This window comes from Pagrus pagrus (assembly GCF_965226575.1).
Source record: "Pagrus pagrus genome assembly, chromosome: 14".
Classification (NCBI taxonomy): Eukaryota; Metazoa; Chordata; class Actinopteri; order Spariformes; family Sparidae; genus Pagrus; species Pagrus pagrus.
Window position 1 is genome coordinate 5,053,066 of NC_140198.1, and position 18,138 is coordinate 5,071,203.

Sequence of the window (18,138 nt, forward strand, 5' to 3'; positions counted from 1 at the left end):
TATAAAAACTCCTCCTGAGGACAAGAAACATGTGTTCTGCGTTTGGACTCGATAACAAATAGTAGCTTGAAAGTGCACAAACTCGCACTGGAGTCCAAAAGCAGGACGTTAAACACAGGGGGGGCAGATTAAGGACCTCGAGCTGCCCACCCACCCCCAGCAGCTCACATAAGACAAAACCATCATCAGAGGCGCTTTAGCCAGCAGGAGAGTGGAAAAACAGAGGTGCACTTACAGATGGAGAGACGGAGCTGTTGGGGAGGTAGGGGTCGGGCAGCATCAGGAACGGATACCCCGGATACGTTGGCGTCTTGTACATGCCTCCATCTTGGTGCTTCGACACTGAGAAACAAGAGAGAAACTCAATAAATATTAAAAAAAAAAAATATTTCTAACTAACTGTCATCATAAACTACATTATTTAAATTAATATCAAAATAAAAGCTGCTGTGGATGCAACATGAGGATTAAAAATAACGCTCCTCACTTACTCCCACAAAGCTGCTGTAAGATTTAAAAGTAAAAATAAAAGCCCTCCAGAAATAAAAGCACGCATACGAAGTAGGTCGGCTATTTTACAAGTGTCCTCGTTACTACATGTTATATCCTTGTATGAGGGGCAGACTACAATACTTGAGACAAAAAGCGTTACAACCGTCACCTAGCCTGAGAGGCGTGAACTCCTGGAGCCTATGTGCTAATTTATCTCCCACCAAAACACCCATATTGAGCATCAGAGGGCCTCTCAGTGTGGGTCAGCTATAACCAGGTTACACCTGCATGCAACATGGAGACGCACACTGAACTTTACCTTTTCTTTTTTTTTTACAGTTTCACCCTCGTTGGAAACTTTTTATAGAAGACAACACGATCAGCAGGCAGGGATTTTCTTACAAATGGAGGAAATTTCCTTTTTGAAAATGAGACACGAGACCTACAGAGACGCCTGTAATTAACACGCCGTGTATACAGAGCGTAGATGTGTCCTCTCCTGGGGTGGTGCAGTCTGTTTTTTTGGGTGGCAACCCTAAAGACAAGTTAAAGTAAACATCTGAAGGACTCTGGCTGACTCTGGAAACAAGCCTGTCGAGACGTCATGATGAAAACTGCTTCATACATCAGCTGATTCTCTCACTTTGTTTTTTTATGAATGTATTAAAACACATCCAGGGGTCCACGTTGCGCTAAAAATAGACATCCATAGCTGTTTATTTCTGCCTGAACCTCCTCTTGAAGGGGTGCTAACGAGAAGCAGAAGCAGAGGAAATCTCCCCACCACGTTTCAGAGATGTGAGAGGCAGATAAAAGCTGCAGAGCTGCAGACATGACGGACATCTTTTTTTTTTTTTTTGCAGTGTACACCTGAACGCAACTCTCTGAAGTTTTTGAGGCTGCAACACGTGTCCCCGTGACCAAAACACTGCTCACACAGCAGGGGGGTGGGGTGGAGGAGGGAAGGTGGGAGGCTGCTTTATCGCTTCTCAGCTGTTTTTTTTTTTTTACAGAGATAGTAGCAGAAGATTGTGTGTGTGTTTCTCCTCCTTCCTTCTTCTTCTCCTTCTTCTTACCGCCGTCGAGATGCTCCCGGTGTTTCTCCGCGAAGCCTCTGTGCTCGCCCTGCTGCTGCTGCTGCTGCTGCGCCCGTCTGACCGCCTGCAATGGACCGAAAACACAACACAACAGAGAGAGAGAGAGACAGAGAGGGGTCAGACACTCCCGGAAAAAACACAAAAAAGTTACAAAGCTCGGAGGAAACACAACCACGCGTGCGTTAAAGCAACATTATGGCAACTTTTTTGCTGATATGGCATCCCCCTGGCTGTCCCTGAAGTAAACACCCTCCGAAGTAGCCTCGCCTGGGAAACCTCACTCACTCACTGTAACCCTGAAGGCATTTTCCTTTTTTCTCTTTCCCCCTCCGCTCTCATTCAAAGCTTGTCAGCAAGCGTGTAAAATAAAACAAGCCTCCACACACACACACACACACATACATGCACAGAGAGAGAGAGAGACACGCGCGCGCACACACACACACACTTCTGGCACCTACCGCCGCGCTCGGACTTTGATTTATTTCCGACTCGTTCACCAGGGAGGACTTGAGGTCGGCCAGGTCTCTCTCCGTGAACGCGTTTTCCTGGATCTTCTCCTCCTGCTCTCCCTCGTCTTTGAACGCTATCATCTCATCATTCGCTCCCAGGTCGTCCCCGCCGCCGCTGCTGAGCTGAGGCATGTCTACTTTCTTCTGTCTGTCTATCTTCTCCCTCCCTTCCTTCCTTCCTTCCTTCCTTCCTTCACCCCTGCGATGGATTATAAGACTTTAAAAAAAATATATAAAAAGAAGAAGAAGAAAAAGAAGAAGAGGAGGAATAAATTAAAAAAAAAAAAAAAAAGTATAAATAAAGAAAAAGGAGTGTTTGCTGTTAAATGTCCTCAGTCTGTGGGGCGCCTCCAAAGTGCAGAAACCCCCCACCACATGCAGGAAAATGAGGAAAAAAGTTGCGCGGTGTCCGGCTGGCTGGTCGGTCTGTGGAGGACTGATGTCTCTCTGCAGCAGCTAACAGCTCATCTGAGCCAAGACGAGCCGAGGAGTCCCGACATCAAAGGGCGCCGACCGGATGATTGACAGGTCCGATGACTTGTTGGGGGGTTGTACGATTGTTTCGGCAGAGGGCTGAGCCTCTTAAAGAGACAGCGCCTCCCCGAGCTCAGCCCGAGCAGCCGTATGCATGACCTCCAGGGGCGCGTTCACGTCAGCCGCGGTCCTCCTCGGTCTGCAGACTGCTGGGTCCGCTGAGGGAGGGAGGGGTGCCACCAGAACTTTTGACTCGGTTCAGACCCGTGGAAACACTGTCAGTGCAGACGTGTGTGACGAGAGAAGACAGGAAACAATGTTAGTCCTCATAGTTGTGTTTAATATTGTAGTCAGGACTTAGATTTAGATTTAGATTAAAGCAGCAGTGATGGAATGTAACTAAGTACATTTACTCAAGTACTTTATGTAGTTTTATGGCTGAAAAACAGACTAACACTCTCTTTAAAGTGCGGCGGCACGAAAAACAATGTTGATCCTCATATTTGTGTTCAATATTGTGGTCAGGAAGACTCATTATAAATGTGTGTTCTGGTTTAAGGCAGTGGTGGAATGTAACTAAGTACATTTACTCAAGTACTGTACTTAAAGGGGCGGCATAGTTTTGTAGAGTAAATTAAAACTGACACTCTGAGTGCAGACTCGTTTAAAAGAGTGGCGACAGGAAACAAGTTTCTCTTAGAATATAAACAGAGTAGAACAGTATGAAATGAATGTAACTAAGTACTTTTACTCAAGTACTGTCTGTAGTTTTGTAGAGTAAATTCAAACTGACACTCAGTGCAGACGTGTGGGAAGAGCGGCGACAGGAAACAATGTTAAGACTCGTTTGGTTTCAGGCAGTGTTGTAAGAAAAGCACTGATGGAAAGTAACTGAGTACATGTACTCAAGTACTGTACTTAAAGGGGCACTATGTAGTTTTATAGAGTAAATTCAAAGTAACACTCTCAGTGCAGACATGTTTAAAGAGTGGTTACAGGAAACAATGTTAATCCTCATAGTTGTGTTCAATGTTGTGGTCAGGACTCATTATAAGTGTGTGTTCTGGTTTAAGGCAGGAATGATGGAATGTAACTAAGTACATTTACTCAAGTACTGTACTCAAATGTGCATTATGTAGTTTTATAGACTCAGAATTTGAATACTTACAATATTAATGAGGTAATAATACAAACTCAGAAATATTAATTTTTTCCATAACTGAATAAAGAAGCAGTTTTCAGAGGAAAGTGAGGTACAACAGTATGAAATGAATGTAACTAAGTACACTTACTCAAGTACTGTACTTAAAGGGGCACTGTGTAGTTTTGTAGGGTAAATTCAACATTCTGAGTGCAGACCTACTGATAAAAGCTCCTCCTTGCTAAACTGCAACAGCAGAAATGCTGCGTACACATCAGAAGTAGTATGAAGTAGAATATATACTACTACTTTTGATTAAGTACACAGCGCTTATACTTCTCAAATGCAGGACTTATTGCTACTATATTTTGCTACGTTTACTTCAGAAGGAAGTGAACAGGAACTGAACACTTCCCCCGCTGCTGATTTTGAAATAGCTGCACTGTTTTTTTTATTTTCCATATTTACAGTATTGACATTATAGCCAGTGTCGTTACTCTGGAGCTCAGCTGTAATCCTTAACACAAAGTTTACACAGAATCTGTTTGTTTGTTTCAGTCACCAACTGACTTAAAACTCAGATTATCTCCAAATGATCCAGCTGAATGTTTTCTTCATTATTGTCCACGCTGCTCTTTTTCCTGTGATTATCTCTCTGCACCATTTCTCCATTGGAGCTTGAGTTGAGGTCAAAGTTGAGGATTTTAATTTAAAGTGTACAAACCTTCAGCGTCACTTAAAGGTGCATCAGTGATCAACGTTGGATTTAGAAATACTAGATTTGGCTTCATCAGCTACTCTGCTGGTAACTAGTCCATATTGCTACATTAAATCTATTAAGAGATATAAACATTAACGTTATCGAATGTTTTCAGCCACTAACAACGTGCAACATATTTGGCTGTCCTATCAAATTGACGATTTACGTGCAAAATACACAAAAACACTTTGTCGTGATGGAGAGTGGATCCTATCAGCTGCCTCTCGTGTTGGAAACCCTTCCCTACTCGTTTCCTGTGATTGGTTCTCATTAAGCAAGCGTCTCGTCATGAAAGACTAACCTTTATCTCATGAGTGAACATTAATTTCTGCTCTATTAAGATAAATGTAACCTTTTGTGTGGTTACTGTAACTGTGTCTGAGGAGTATCATCACCAAGTTAGTTGATAAGTTTGGTAATTATGCACTGTGAGTTTTACTCCTATCCCAGCAGTCTCCCTTTTGTGGCGGGCTGTTGTCACATTGTTCAGTTTGGTAGTTTTTCGCATGTTGGAACAAAAACCCTCCTCATTTGCATGGACAGAAAAGTGGCAGCTCAGGCAAGACGCAGCGAAATGTAGGACATTCTGTGAAAAAACATCAGAAGGCACGGCATGCTCATCAATAACAGATACACAGCATGTTTTTGGCTGGTCCTTACATCCCCCGGATTTTGTAACACTCTCCGAAACAGCAAAAAAATGTTAAGCTATCGCAACTACTTGATTGGAGGAGGAGGAAGAGGGAGAAGAAGAAAAAAAAAAAAAAACATAGTTCAAAGATGTAGATTTGAAGTTCTGATTTCTTATCAGACTCGTTACTTGCCTTCCCCCTATTTTTCCTCCCAATGCCGATGCATTTTTAATGCTGATACAGTAGCAGAAGCTGGTCTTCAGAGTTTTTAATTGAGAAATATTTATACACTCCCATGCTGTGACTTAATACGCGACTTAATCTGAGTCGGTTGCCTTGAATGAAAATGATGATCCACAGCTGGGAAACAGAATTAAATACAAACAGAAAATGGGCCTGGTATTTGCATAAAACTGCATATTTATACAATATCGTCGATGCATATTAATAAAAAGATTAAAATGAGCGCTTTTAATGTATGCAAATCTAAATTATAAATGAGTTGTTTAAACTCCTTGTTTATTCGCCTTGATTAAATATAGACAGCTGTTTTTCCGGAGAGACAGCACCTCTCCTGCGCGGGGCCACGCTGCCTCGTGAGCTCGCCGCGCTCTGATCTCGATCAGTTTCCCATGAATATCTGCGCCCGGTGGTTTGTTACGCACATTCATCACATGGGTTCACAGGTTCACCTCAGGATGAAATCTGACAAGATACACTGAAAACACAAAAATCCAGAAGTGAACACACTCTCTCTCTCTCTCTCTCTCTCTCTGTGTGCACATGCTTTCTGTCTTGTAATACTATGAGGCGCTCTGACCTACAAACGCTCTCTCCGTCTTTATATCTGTCTGTTTCTCTCAGACACACACACACTCTCTCTTTTTTGTTGCTGTGAGCCGTCTGATTATTCTCGTCAGATCAGAGTGATATTTTAAGTTCACGCCACCCTTTGCCTTATCAGTCCAGAGTTTTTGTGACTCATTCACACCCCTAGCATCCTCTCTCGTCACCTTTTTTATCTCGACCTCTGATGACTCTTGTGACGTCAGATCTCATCTGTTGACAGGAAAGGCCAAATAAGGTTATGTGTGTGTAGCTGCTGCTGTGACCTCAGAAGGCGAGCTTTCACACACACAGGCGCAGACGCCAGCGCTATATCTGAACTGATGGAGGAAATGTGTTTGATGCAACTGTGTTTTTATTTATCTAACGCTTATGGAAATGCAGCAGAGCAAAACATGTTTGACTTTGTGTTAATGCTAAAATGTAAAGACATGAATTATGTCAAAAGCAAACAATTTGAGCTGACTTTTGTCACCTTTTTCTGTTTTTTCTTGGGAATTACTGGATGATTTTATCTCCTCAAATCTCAAAAGTGATTCAGCTAAAACTAGCAGGACGTTGGGCGAGCACAGACCTCCACCACAGCCGACAGTCTGCTCTCCTTGATCCTTCCCGGTCATTGTTATTGCTTGTTCTTGTGTAAAGTTCGAACATTTTTTCCTCGATATCTCTGGCGGAGTTTACCGCAGACAATTAACATTTGGATGTGAGCAGGAATATAATTAGTTGAGTTTCTAAGGAAAGGAAATTGGTTGTCTCATGAAACCACCGCTCCCGTGTGCTCCAAACGAGTGCTTTCTGTGTGAAGCTTGAGGAAACTACTATGTGTCGACTGCTCTAAAGGATTACTGGTTTTCTGTGATTCACTGTGCCAATGGAGAGTCCGGTGAAGTGGTCCACAAAACATTTCTCAATCTAGATGGGGACTTGTTTGAAAACTACCCAAAAAATCGTCCGGCAGATTTCCAAGTCTTCAGAAGCTCCGAGATCACAGATTGTTTTGAAAAAGATTTTATTTACACAAAATTTTCACTGCAGCTACAAAGCTAATAGCAGTAGCGCTCGACCGCCCGTCGAGGGTGTAAATATTGTCCTCTCAAAAACAAATTTGGGATCTCAGAGCTTCTGGAGACGGACGGTAGATCACGCCGGACATGTATGGAGACATTTTAGGTTTTCTATGACATTCAAGTCCACATCTCCTTCAGGTGTTTGTTGTGAAGCACTGGAAATTTTTTGTGGACTACGAAACGTCATCTGACTTTTCATCGGCAAGAGGCTGAGAAGATAATGCCTGACTTTTTATATTTGGGTGAACTTATCCTTTAATGTGGACACGTGATACCGAGTGATATGTTGCCACCTTGTCATTTGGATCCACTCCGAGTCTTAATGGCTTCTTCTCCTTGGTCGACGCTACACAACTTCTACGCAGACGATCAGGCCGGTGGTCTTTTCTGTAATCCTGCTGAGAAAAGAGACACTGGGCTGAAAACACAACCTCCTTGTTAGACAAGGGAAATAAACACTGCTCACAACTGGTGCATGCAACCTGTGATGAGTGTGGTCCTGTGGTGACAGGTAATATCAGAGGAAACAGGATCCAAACCCAAACATTTGTTTAGACAGAAAGCCGAACGAGCTCCTCAGCGCAAACATCGTCACCACCGTCCGTATGTAAAGCACTTATTTAAAATGAGAAGATCATTTTCGATAAGTCCCTTTCCATTGCTCAGTCGCTGGTGGTGGTGGGGGGGGGAATGTTCCTCCTTTTCTTTTTTTTTTTTTCAAAGATGAATCACAGTTGGTTGAAAAAAGATTATATACTGAGCTTTCTAAAGAAACATCAGGCGCATTAAAGCTGCAGAGTAATTAAATCATGTCCTTTCATTGGGGTTAAGCCACATCCAAGCGAACAGCTCTTAACTGGAACCACTTGTGTGCTTTTTATTGGTAGTTTTCCTACAATCAAAACCATGTCCATGAAGGCAGCATCCAGCCCAGCAATGTGGAACCTCAACAAATCTTTTCAACAGTTTTATTTCGTGTTGAACTTTTCTGCCGTGTAAACTCGTGTCCTCTAACGACAAATATCCAACAATAAAACGGATTTCTAAGCGAGATTAAAAGGTCGCGACTGAAATATGAAGCGCGCCATGGTAACCACCGAGCAGAAAGCAGCAAGCGGTTAAAGAAGATGTTCTGTTATTCAGTTCTTCTGCAGATGTTTGGTCCTGCTCCTCTTGTATTAGCTGAATTATTTCTTTGGAGACACTTTGTGTTTGAAATGTGCTCGTCAATTACTCCACAAGCTTTTTATTTGAATAATGAGGTCGACTTCAGTGGTGCATTCATGGAGCGCCACGTAGCTCCTGCGAAGGTGGGCCTGACGTCTGTAGGAGGCTGAGTAACCTTTGAATCATTTCAGAATTTCAAACACTTATTTGAGTAGTGGCACACGGAGGTGGAAGCATGAGAAGCAGCTGCACCACCAAGAATAAAAGGTTACAGTTCAGAAAAACAAAAGGGACCACGAAGAAAAAATCTTCCCTCCAACAGTTACCAGATGTCCTTGAGCAAGGCACTCAACCTGCCACCTTCTCCTGTGAAACCACTCACTCACACGCACGCAATTCAAAGACTGGTTTCCACTCTCACGTGTCTGTGAGAAAAAACTGAAAACCCAGCGCACCGGCTCAGCAGAATCAACCCAAATGATTTTTTAAATAAGGGAGAGAGAAGTTGATATCTTGTGCCGGATAATGAGGCTTGTTCAAGCTCTAGTTTGCTGAGTGTTTGCTGATTTGAATGTGTCTGTCTCTTTTGATTTAGCGGAGTGCAGTCCCTTTTACCTCTTCGTTAGCTGCTTATCAAACATTTATGAGCTGATATCACAGAACCGCGGAGGGGCTTTGGGGGTGAGATCAACAAACACAAACAGCGGAGGAGAAGAGCTTTGAAAACACATCGCCGGTCTTCTGTGGAGAGAGGGGATCAGCGGACGGAGATGCACAACACTCGTGACTCAGAGATCTGAAAATGTAATGAATGTACATTTTTTATCTTATACAGTGCGACCTTAAAGAGTTCAGCGACTGCATCTGAAATATCTCGATAATGATGCATTAATAAAAAGCTGTGTGATCGGTTTACGGCACGTTCATCGCCGTGTGTTTTTAACAAACCGTGCTCAGCTACATTAACGGCAGAATTGGCCAAATTGAAAGCACAAGCCGATGTTGAATCAATAAAATAGCGAAGATCCAAACTATAAAACTGTTCTTTTCTGTGCCAGCTGAGGACTTGACAGCTAAGTCTTCACCTAATCTTTTCCAAGGATCTTCTTCCAAAGTGCAATCCTTTTTTTATGCTGTCTGTCACTGTGTAAGAGAAGTTCACCCCAGTTTTTTTGTTGTTGTTTTATGCTGAACCCTCTATATATCTCTGTCTCTCGGCTCTTCTCCTACCCTGTGTGCGCTCAGAGGAAAAAAAAAAACAAAAAAAAAAACGAGCGAGCTGTGGTTGGAACAGCTCCATCTTCACTCAGGCCTGCTTCAGTTCATGAACTTTTTAAAGACGTGCATTAACAAATCATGCCCTGGCTTATGAAAAACAGGTCTGATAGTGACTGGAAATAGCAGCAAAAAGAGCTCCTGCGCCACACCGTGTCACCACACTTAACACATGCACACTGACACACCGCGAGGTTCGTCTCAGTGCGTCACCGAGCCGGCTGAGGTGAGGTGAGGTTATGTTGCAGTGTTGAAGAGAAAAAGGCTGTTTTTTTTTTATGTATTCCATGACAGGTTGTTGATAACTCGCTTAACATGTTCGCGTTAACCGTCTCACTTCTTCAAGTTCACGTCACAAACTGACAAATGAAGCGTGTGTGGTGTTTTAGTTCACACCACTGAGGGAAGTGAAAATATTACATCATTTAAAAAATGACCACAGTGAAAAAAAAGGATTAAATAAATACATAATACATAAGATAAATACATTTGCAAAGCATGTAAGATGACATGATTCTGAGTTATCTGTTAAACATGAAACAAATCTTTTATTTTTATGTGTCTACAATCAGATTGCATTTCTCGGGATTCAACATATGGCTTTTTTTAAATTAAGCACATTTACATTAAATGCTCATCATCACTCATTTACAAATGTCTAATCGCTGTTTGTTATGCTAGTTTATTTTTATACATCTGCTGTTCTTAATGTTTACTTTGCATGTATCGCATCAGAGCCACAGTTCCTACAAGAGCACATTTCTGCAATAGGGACGCAGATAGTACGGTGGCCCTGAGAGTCAAAAACAACGACATGTCACAAAACACATCATTTGTTTTCTGCTGTTTTTATTTTATACATCTTCTGTTTTAAAGAAACGTTTTAATGTTCTTGTAGTTGAGTTTAGTGAACATGTATTGCATCAGAGCCACAGTTCCTACAAGAGCACATTTCTGCAGATACTACGGTGGCCCTGAAAGTAAAAAAAACAATGTGATTAAAACAAGGACATTTCGGAAAACAAAGTAAACATTTAAGAAAACACACTTCATCAAACAACAATCACAAAACACAACATTTCATAAAACACAATGGCATTTTATAAAACAAAACAAAGGTTGGTTGTTGTGCACGTTGTTGTGTTTTGACCCTCAGGGCCACCGTAAGATACAGACAGTTACTGCACCAGTACTTCCACACTGCATAGCTCTGTCTGTGAAGCTAAAGTGAGCAGACAGACAATGAGATACATTGATAATCTGTACACAGACACGAAGGGAGCACAACACAGGTCGCTATGTGTAAAAACACGACAATAAAACAGCAGCTGCGAACAGATTCGAGTTGTCTCCAGACCTCCAGAGATGAAGCTGATTTGTCAAGTTGACTGAACAACTTGTTTTCTCGGATCAGCTTTCTTTTCGCTTCCATTAGATGAGAATGACGAGGATGAGGAGGGAGATCAGACCCTGCCCTCTGGTTTACAGGTTACTGTGCCCTCCACACACAAACTCCCTCACACACACACACACACACACACACACACACACACAGACACACACACACACACACACACACACACACACACACACACACACACACACACACACACACACTCAGCTCACTGGCAGCACGGGGAGAGACGTGCTGTAATCTGGGAGGCAGGGAACAAAGGGCCTCGTTAATGCAGAGACTCGCCGGGGCCTTTGATGTGGAGCCAAGTCATTCACTCCTCGCTCCTCACACACACACACACACACACGCTCACACACACACACACACACACACACACACACACACACACACACACACACACACACACACACACACACACACACGCTCACAGAGAGAGGCAGAAACATGCGTATGTGTACACAGAGACACACACACATGCAGCCTCTCACCACAGAGCGCCTCAGACACACACTTTTCACAAAAAAGAAAATGCTGAAAAGAGTGTAATCTCCCCGAGTTCGAGGCAGCGTGCCTGCTATTTAAAGCTCGATACATTAGATCTGAATCAGCCGACTCTACACACACACGCGCTCACACACTGATGAACCACAAAGCTGCAGCACGGCTCGATGGAAACAACACTTTTTTTTTCTTTCTCTTTTCTTTCCATTGCATGTTTTCATACGTGATGATATCAATTCCCACCGTTTTGTCTGAGCGAGGGAAAAAAGTTAATTCAAGCTTGTAAAGTTTGGAAGTTAAAAGTCGTTTTCTCAATTAGCAGCAGCAACAACAACAGCTGCGGTCGTGTTTACCAGGTATAACACACTAAATATTTACACGGGGAATTAAACTTTATGCATGTTCATAAAACCAAGCACACCTAGATGTGTTCATATCTCAGTGGTAGGTTTAATATCAAACAGCGGTGGTGGTTGTTTTCTTATGTTTGTGTCATGCACACTACCACTGTCTCATTATGACTTTGAACAATACTGCAAAAGATTCAAACAATATCAAAATCTCCACCCACTTTTACAGTTGTATGTACAATACTCTTCTTTAAAGGGGCACTACGTAGTTTTGTAGAAGAAATTCAAACTCAAGAACAAGAATTTTTCATATCTACAATATTAATGAGGTAATAATACCAAAGAGGACTCAGAGATATTTATGTTTCCACGACTGAATAAACAAGCTGCTCTCAGAGGAGAAATAACCTCCCCAGAACGCTTCACTGCGCTTCTGATGTATGTGTTTGAAGCTAGAAAGGTGGCGGGGTCCGCCAAATATAAACAAAGTGAAGCGGTATTAAATTTGTTCTGTCCTTTAAGGTCAGTTCAGTTTATTTAGTCATGAAAACAAAGAGAGTTTGTTTATTTGGTCTGTTTAAAAGTCAGTCAAGGAAGATCTTTTCTCTTCTGATTACAACGACACAGTGCACCTTTAAATAATAATTGATAACTTATATGACACACACTCTTTCTCCCTCATCACATTGATCTCTGATAATCTCCGATGCTGTTTCCGTTTGGCAAATCGAACCTAACAATGAAGCGAGTGTACGTGTTTTGAACACAGGCCTGCTGCATAGTTCCCATCTTGTGTGGCTCTCTCTAACAAATTTCATATTTGCTTGTCATTGTCTGCAGACGGAAATAAAATTCATGAAACAAAACCACTTTAGAGGAAACCATTTGAAGTTGCAGAGAGTAATGTGAGCATTTTTTGAAGGATATATGCTGTGTTCGCTTGAGGATTTTTTAATTAGCGCACTTTGAACTTTGTGGAGGTCATGAGATCCAACATCCCACTGAACGCTTATCTGCGGCTAATTTACTGCCTTATGGGTTCTGTTTATTATGTTGGACATAAGATGCTCGATGTGGTGTACGTCAGCCGTGAAATCGCTTCTCCTTATCGTCCAATATTACCATAATTGCATCTACGGGCTGCGAGCGCTACTTCTTCTTCTGCTGCTGCAGCTGTAACTAATACTGATGTCAGGACAACAGAAATGTAAGATGATCCGACTAAAATGGCAGAAAGATAAAGTGAAGAAGAAGCTTTTAATGTGGAGTAAATCATACAGCTGTCCACGGGCGAAGTAGCTCTACTTAATCTTTGAGGAAGCTGATATGCTGAGTATGCGCAGGATTTATTTGTGTTGTTTTCCATTGACTTCTGCACTAACACGATGATTTAAGGTGTCAGTTTCCCATGAGATACTCTGTGCAGTTTAATGTTGTTGGATTTTAAAGTTCCCCTCCACTCAAATATGTGTTTTTCCTCTTGTAGCTTCGCTGTGCTTCTGATGTCAGAGTGGAGTTCAACACCAGAGGGCTGTTTTATGACACATTCAACTGCAGATAGAAAATCCAAAGTTAAAGGATCAGGCCTACAAGCAGGATTTTGTGACGCCACAAATAGTTTGGAAGCCAATCCTGGTCCACCACTTTTCACCACTTACTACTACTGACGGTCCAGCTGGCAGCCTGGCTCCATTTCTATCTGCTTCAAGTCTCCATTACAGACTTACAGAATCAATAAACTCACACTTGTCCAACAGACTTTCATACCAAACTCCCAAAACAACATATATCACCGCTGCTTTAACGTTCAACCAACATGGTCATTTTCCTGATGAGGTCGAGCTGTTTATTGTCCTGTGTTTGTTCTGTGTTTGTTCTGTGTTTCTGGTGTTAGCAGCAGCGCCAACAATGATACCACTTGGGGATGCTAAGGCGGCAAAAGTTGTCTGTTTTCACTTTAAGACAAATTATATTAATTTGCAGCGACCAGCGAAGTATTGGGCAAATTGATGATTGCCAAAGCTATCACAGTTATGGGGCCTTGAGCATCGAGCCACGTTTTCACACAAAGTGCTCAAACTTTTAGTCTCGGAGCTGCTTTTCAACAGGTTCCTTCAGTCCGCCGTCTGCGTTTCGAGACCCACGAAGAAAAGGGACAAGGGGCATCTTGCGTGACAAATAAACAAACATTTCTATCCCTAAAATAGAAAATAGATACAATAAATTCAACAAAATCACTCTTGATATCCATTAACGTCTGAGGAGGAATGTTCCTCATCACAGAGCTAACCTGCTGTGACTTAAACTCTGATTTCTTCCTATAAAATTTAAGACCTGCAGCTTTAAGTGATAATTAGCAAATATTAGCATGCTAACCTTAGCCTCAAGGGTTATAAATAAAGCTATAAAGAATAAAATCATTGTGGTCACACTACTCTTATGACTCTCAACTCTCTTATATACAGGATACAGTATTTCATGGCAGCAGGTCTTTAGCTGTTTACTGGTCTTAGTGTAATAATGATAATTATTTCTCGTTTCGTCATCAGTGTTGTCGTTGTTGTTATGCTAGCTGAGAGGCTAACCCCTCTTGTGATGCAGGAAGCTGCAGCTGTCTGGTTAGTGCGGCCGTTCTGTTGTTCTCCTCTGCCGAACCAACCTGATATTAGTGGTCGGCGTGTTCACCACAGCCAGAGAGGGCCGACTGTCTCTGATGAAGGTTCTGCCCAGAGCCTCGTCCACCAGAACACAACACACTGAAACAGGATGTTAATAATCAAAGTCTTACTCTGCCCCGTCTGTCGAGCTTCTCTTCTCTTGTCTTCTCCGCTTTGGTCTCATTTATTTGCTGTTTGATGTCAGAGATCCGCTCGGTTTTTAATTTCATATTTGAGTTTCCTCTATCCTTGTTGGTTTTGGCCTCTAATGGATTAAAGAAAACAGCAGAAAAGAAATCATCTGCTTTCAATCGTGAGACGTTGTTGAAATTGACAAAATTCTTGATGTCGGTGGCACAGTTTACAATGTGATCGCTCTTTCCTGACACACTCACAGTCTTCTTTGGCTGTGACGTTAAACAACGGCTATCCGGTAGTGGAGTTACAGACGACAAGGCTGTAGTTCAAGACTGTGTTTCAACATTTGTAGGTGTCACACAACAGGATATTTTTTTAGGGACAATTTCCAGCCATGTTTGGAGCAGCAAATGTACATTAATGATGGAAAAACATGTATATTTTTGACAGGTGACGGGAAGTCGGGACATCTCCAGCCACGTCTGTGGACACAGAAATGGGTATATGTGTTTTTGTGCCTCAACATTGTCGCAAAATAAAATTGAAAAATGTTCCCTAAGAAACTTAAAACTGCATCATAAAGAAATAAAAGTTCAACATATTTGCTCACGGTTTGCAGAAATGCAAACTGCCAACTTTAAATCTGGCGATTGAGTTGCTTTTAGCAGCAATATCCTACAAAAACATCTGATTTTATCTGACACACGTTGTCCTTTTGACCGTCTTTTAATCACCTTGGAAAAAGCTGTAAAGTCGCAGCGGACTCATAATAACGTTTTGAATAAACTCAGATGGCTTCTCAGTCATTCCCCGTTTGCAGCCTCCCATGAAAACCATGTTTAAAAATCGTCACTGAACCAAATCTCAACATTTGTCTTTGCTGCGTCTACCTTTACATACTGGTTTGAGTCAGCTGGCGAGAGGCTGGAAAATGATTACAAAAATCACTTTGTAGCTGGCACTCGGAGGAACTTGTGGTGGTGCTGATGATTTAGCCATGCAGAGTCCACAGATGGTCCTTTATGTGGAGTTTTAATATAAATGGCAGAGCGGGGCAGAGATGGTGGGTGGCCGTGTCCATACTGACGCAGTGGGCAGCTCAACGGTAGTGGTGGCTGATGATGACCTCACACACACACACTGGATCCATCATGTTAACACAGGACATGATGGAGCTTCCTGATACTGATTTTGCTTTGACAAATCAATATCTTCTGAACTTTTTTTAACCTCTTCACTTCAATATCATCCCTGAAAACATTTCAAAACTCAGTGAGCGTTCGCCAACAGCCAGTTCCAGTGGCTGCATGTGTTCACAGGAGACCTACATGTACGCGAGCACACACACACACACCACACACCACTCACAAACCCTCGATGACAGCCGCGACACGCCAGACAATTCACCTCCAATGACAAGGAACAAAACTAAAACTAAAATCACAATTACAGCCTCGACAAATCCGCCATTGTATTCGCTCTCCTTTGGGGTTTTTGAAAAAAAAACCAAAAAAAAAAAACAGAGGAGCGTCACAAATCCAGAGAGAGATCAGAGCGCTCTCAAACTAAGCCTCCATTTACTCTGATGGCAGGCCTATTAAATGCATGCGTCCACAGTGGTCTCTTTCTAGTGGTGAGTGGGCGGCTCAGAGTCCTGCAGTTGACAGTTAGCAGCCGATTCTGGGATCAGTTTTTCCGCAGCAAAGGGACTGATGTGGCCCAGAGGAGGATGTGGAATCGTATGATGGATCATTGTTTAGGTTTGGGGAGTGGGTGTGTGAGCCTGTGTGTGTGTGTGTGTGTGTGCAATTGCGTGTGCGTGCATGTGTATGTGTGTGAGTGTTTCCATGCCTGTTCATGCAGACGGAGATCAAGGATCCAGGATCGGCCCCACAGTACGGTGCATACATGTGTGCAGACGAACATCTGCATGGAAGCAGCAAACATATGTAGTAGTGTGCACACTACACGTATGAGCACGCACGCACACACACACACACACACACACACACACACACACACACACACAGTTAAACATCACTTAGATACAAGAATGAAGTCGTAATTAGCGGAAAACGGTTGAATAAAGTGTCATTTCTAGATAAATCAGCTGGTTTATTCTCCTGTAAAGCATGAATCAACTGACAGGTCCTGACCAATAAAAACATGAAGCTCCATCTTGGGTGATCTTAAAGGTTTTTAAGTGTTCCTTTGTGGATTAAGAGAACAATTATCTAAAGAAACGTCTTTACTATTTGTTGTTTTAGATTAGTTTAAAACTGCTTTATGTTATTAAACATAAAGCTGCCCTGCAAGTACAACCAGATGTAGATATCAGCAATAAATTATAGTAGAAATACATCAAACAACACCGTGAACCCAAGAAACACATCACATGTTTCGAACACCATCAGTAACAGTGTTATCAATATTTTTCCTGTAAGTCTGCAGTCTTTGGGGGGTCGACCTCCAGAATCAATTTCAGGCTCTATAGTCAGAAAATCTAAGGTTTAAACCTGTAGAAAAATTCTCCTGCATCTCAGGCTGATACAAATATCTGAGAACATTATACATAATTTAAGATAAAATAGATTTGACAAGTTTAGGAGTTTAAAACAAGGCTGTTCTTCTTATTTCGGGAGGTGGCATTTTTTTGGTTGTGCAGTATGTCCTTTAAATATTAACATGATATTTGTTGATCATATTGCAATATATGATACATACCTATCTTATCATATATAGTCTTAAAAGCACCTAATAAATAAATCAAATATTTCAATATTTATTTACCAAATAAGCCCTAGTCTGATATCACTATTGCAACAATATTGTCGTGATGACTATAGTTCTCTAGGACATTAAAGTATTGACATGCAGCGTTTGTATCTGTGTGTGAATTTACATATGAAAATGTGTATGAAAAATCAAGTGCGTCTGAAGAGCCCATGACGAACAAAAAAAAAATGAGAAAGTCGCTGAGAAAAACACACCAGAATAGCTCATTGGGTCATACTGCATAATTAAAACAATGGAGTGTGAGCATGCATGCGATGGGAGGGGAGGAGGTTCAGATACAAATAAAGTTGTTGACAACAATCTGAAGAGCTCTCTGCACAAACTTTGCATGCACAAGAACACATTTTCAAATCTTAGGACGAGAATGCTTGTTTTGTATGATTTCTAACTGATTTATGGATGTTTATTCTTGATGTTGAGGATAAAAAGTGACTACTTTATGACTGTGAGAAGACGACCAGGTGAAAGAGGTCATTACGTGATCCAAATGAGTGCTCAGTTACACCCTTGATATAAATCTATCATTTAATTGATGATTAAATGATTGCAAAATGTTAAAAATCCGTAATAATGTGTGAATATGTGGACAATGCAGCTCTACCTGAGAAAGTGATCGCTGTAGATGCAAAGGATCTTGCAGGACTGTGACGATGTGAGTGAAACACTTCTTCTTGTTTCTGTGTGAGTTGATCCTGCTGATCAGGATGATTTACCCCTGTTACTAATGTAACGGGAGGAAGCCCGGACCGAAACAAGGAAAATATGATGCTACTTCACCTTAAACAAGAGCCAGGAGCTGGAGCTGCCACCGAG

General features: G+C 41.9%; 1 protein-coding gene across 6 annotated transcripts in view; it reads right to left on the reverse strand.

The window, feature by feature from the left end:
• tcf7 (transcription factor 7) overlaps positions 1-2,548 on the reverse strand; it is an 80,251-nt gene extending 77,703 nt beyond the window's left edge. For all 6 annotated transcript variants that reach the window (XM_084374371.1, XM_084374370.1, XM_084374369.1 and 3 more), the window contains exons 1-3: positions 2,051-2,548; positions 1,569-1,653; positions 236-342 (exon numbers count right to left, since the gene is read on the reverse strand). In XM_084374371.1, the coding sequence (XP_084230497.1) occupies positions 236-342; positions 1,569-1,653; positions 2,051-2,233 (375 nt within the window). In that variant the 5' untranslated portion in view covers positions 2,234-2,548. The remainder of the gene's footprint in view (positions 1-235; positions 343-1,568; positions 1,654-2,050) is intronic.
• Between the last annotated feature and the right edge of the window lie 15,590 nt (positions 2,549-18,138).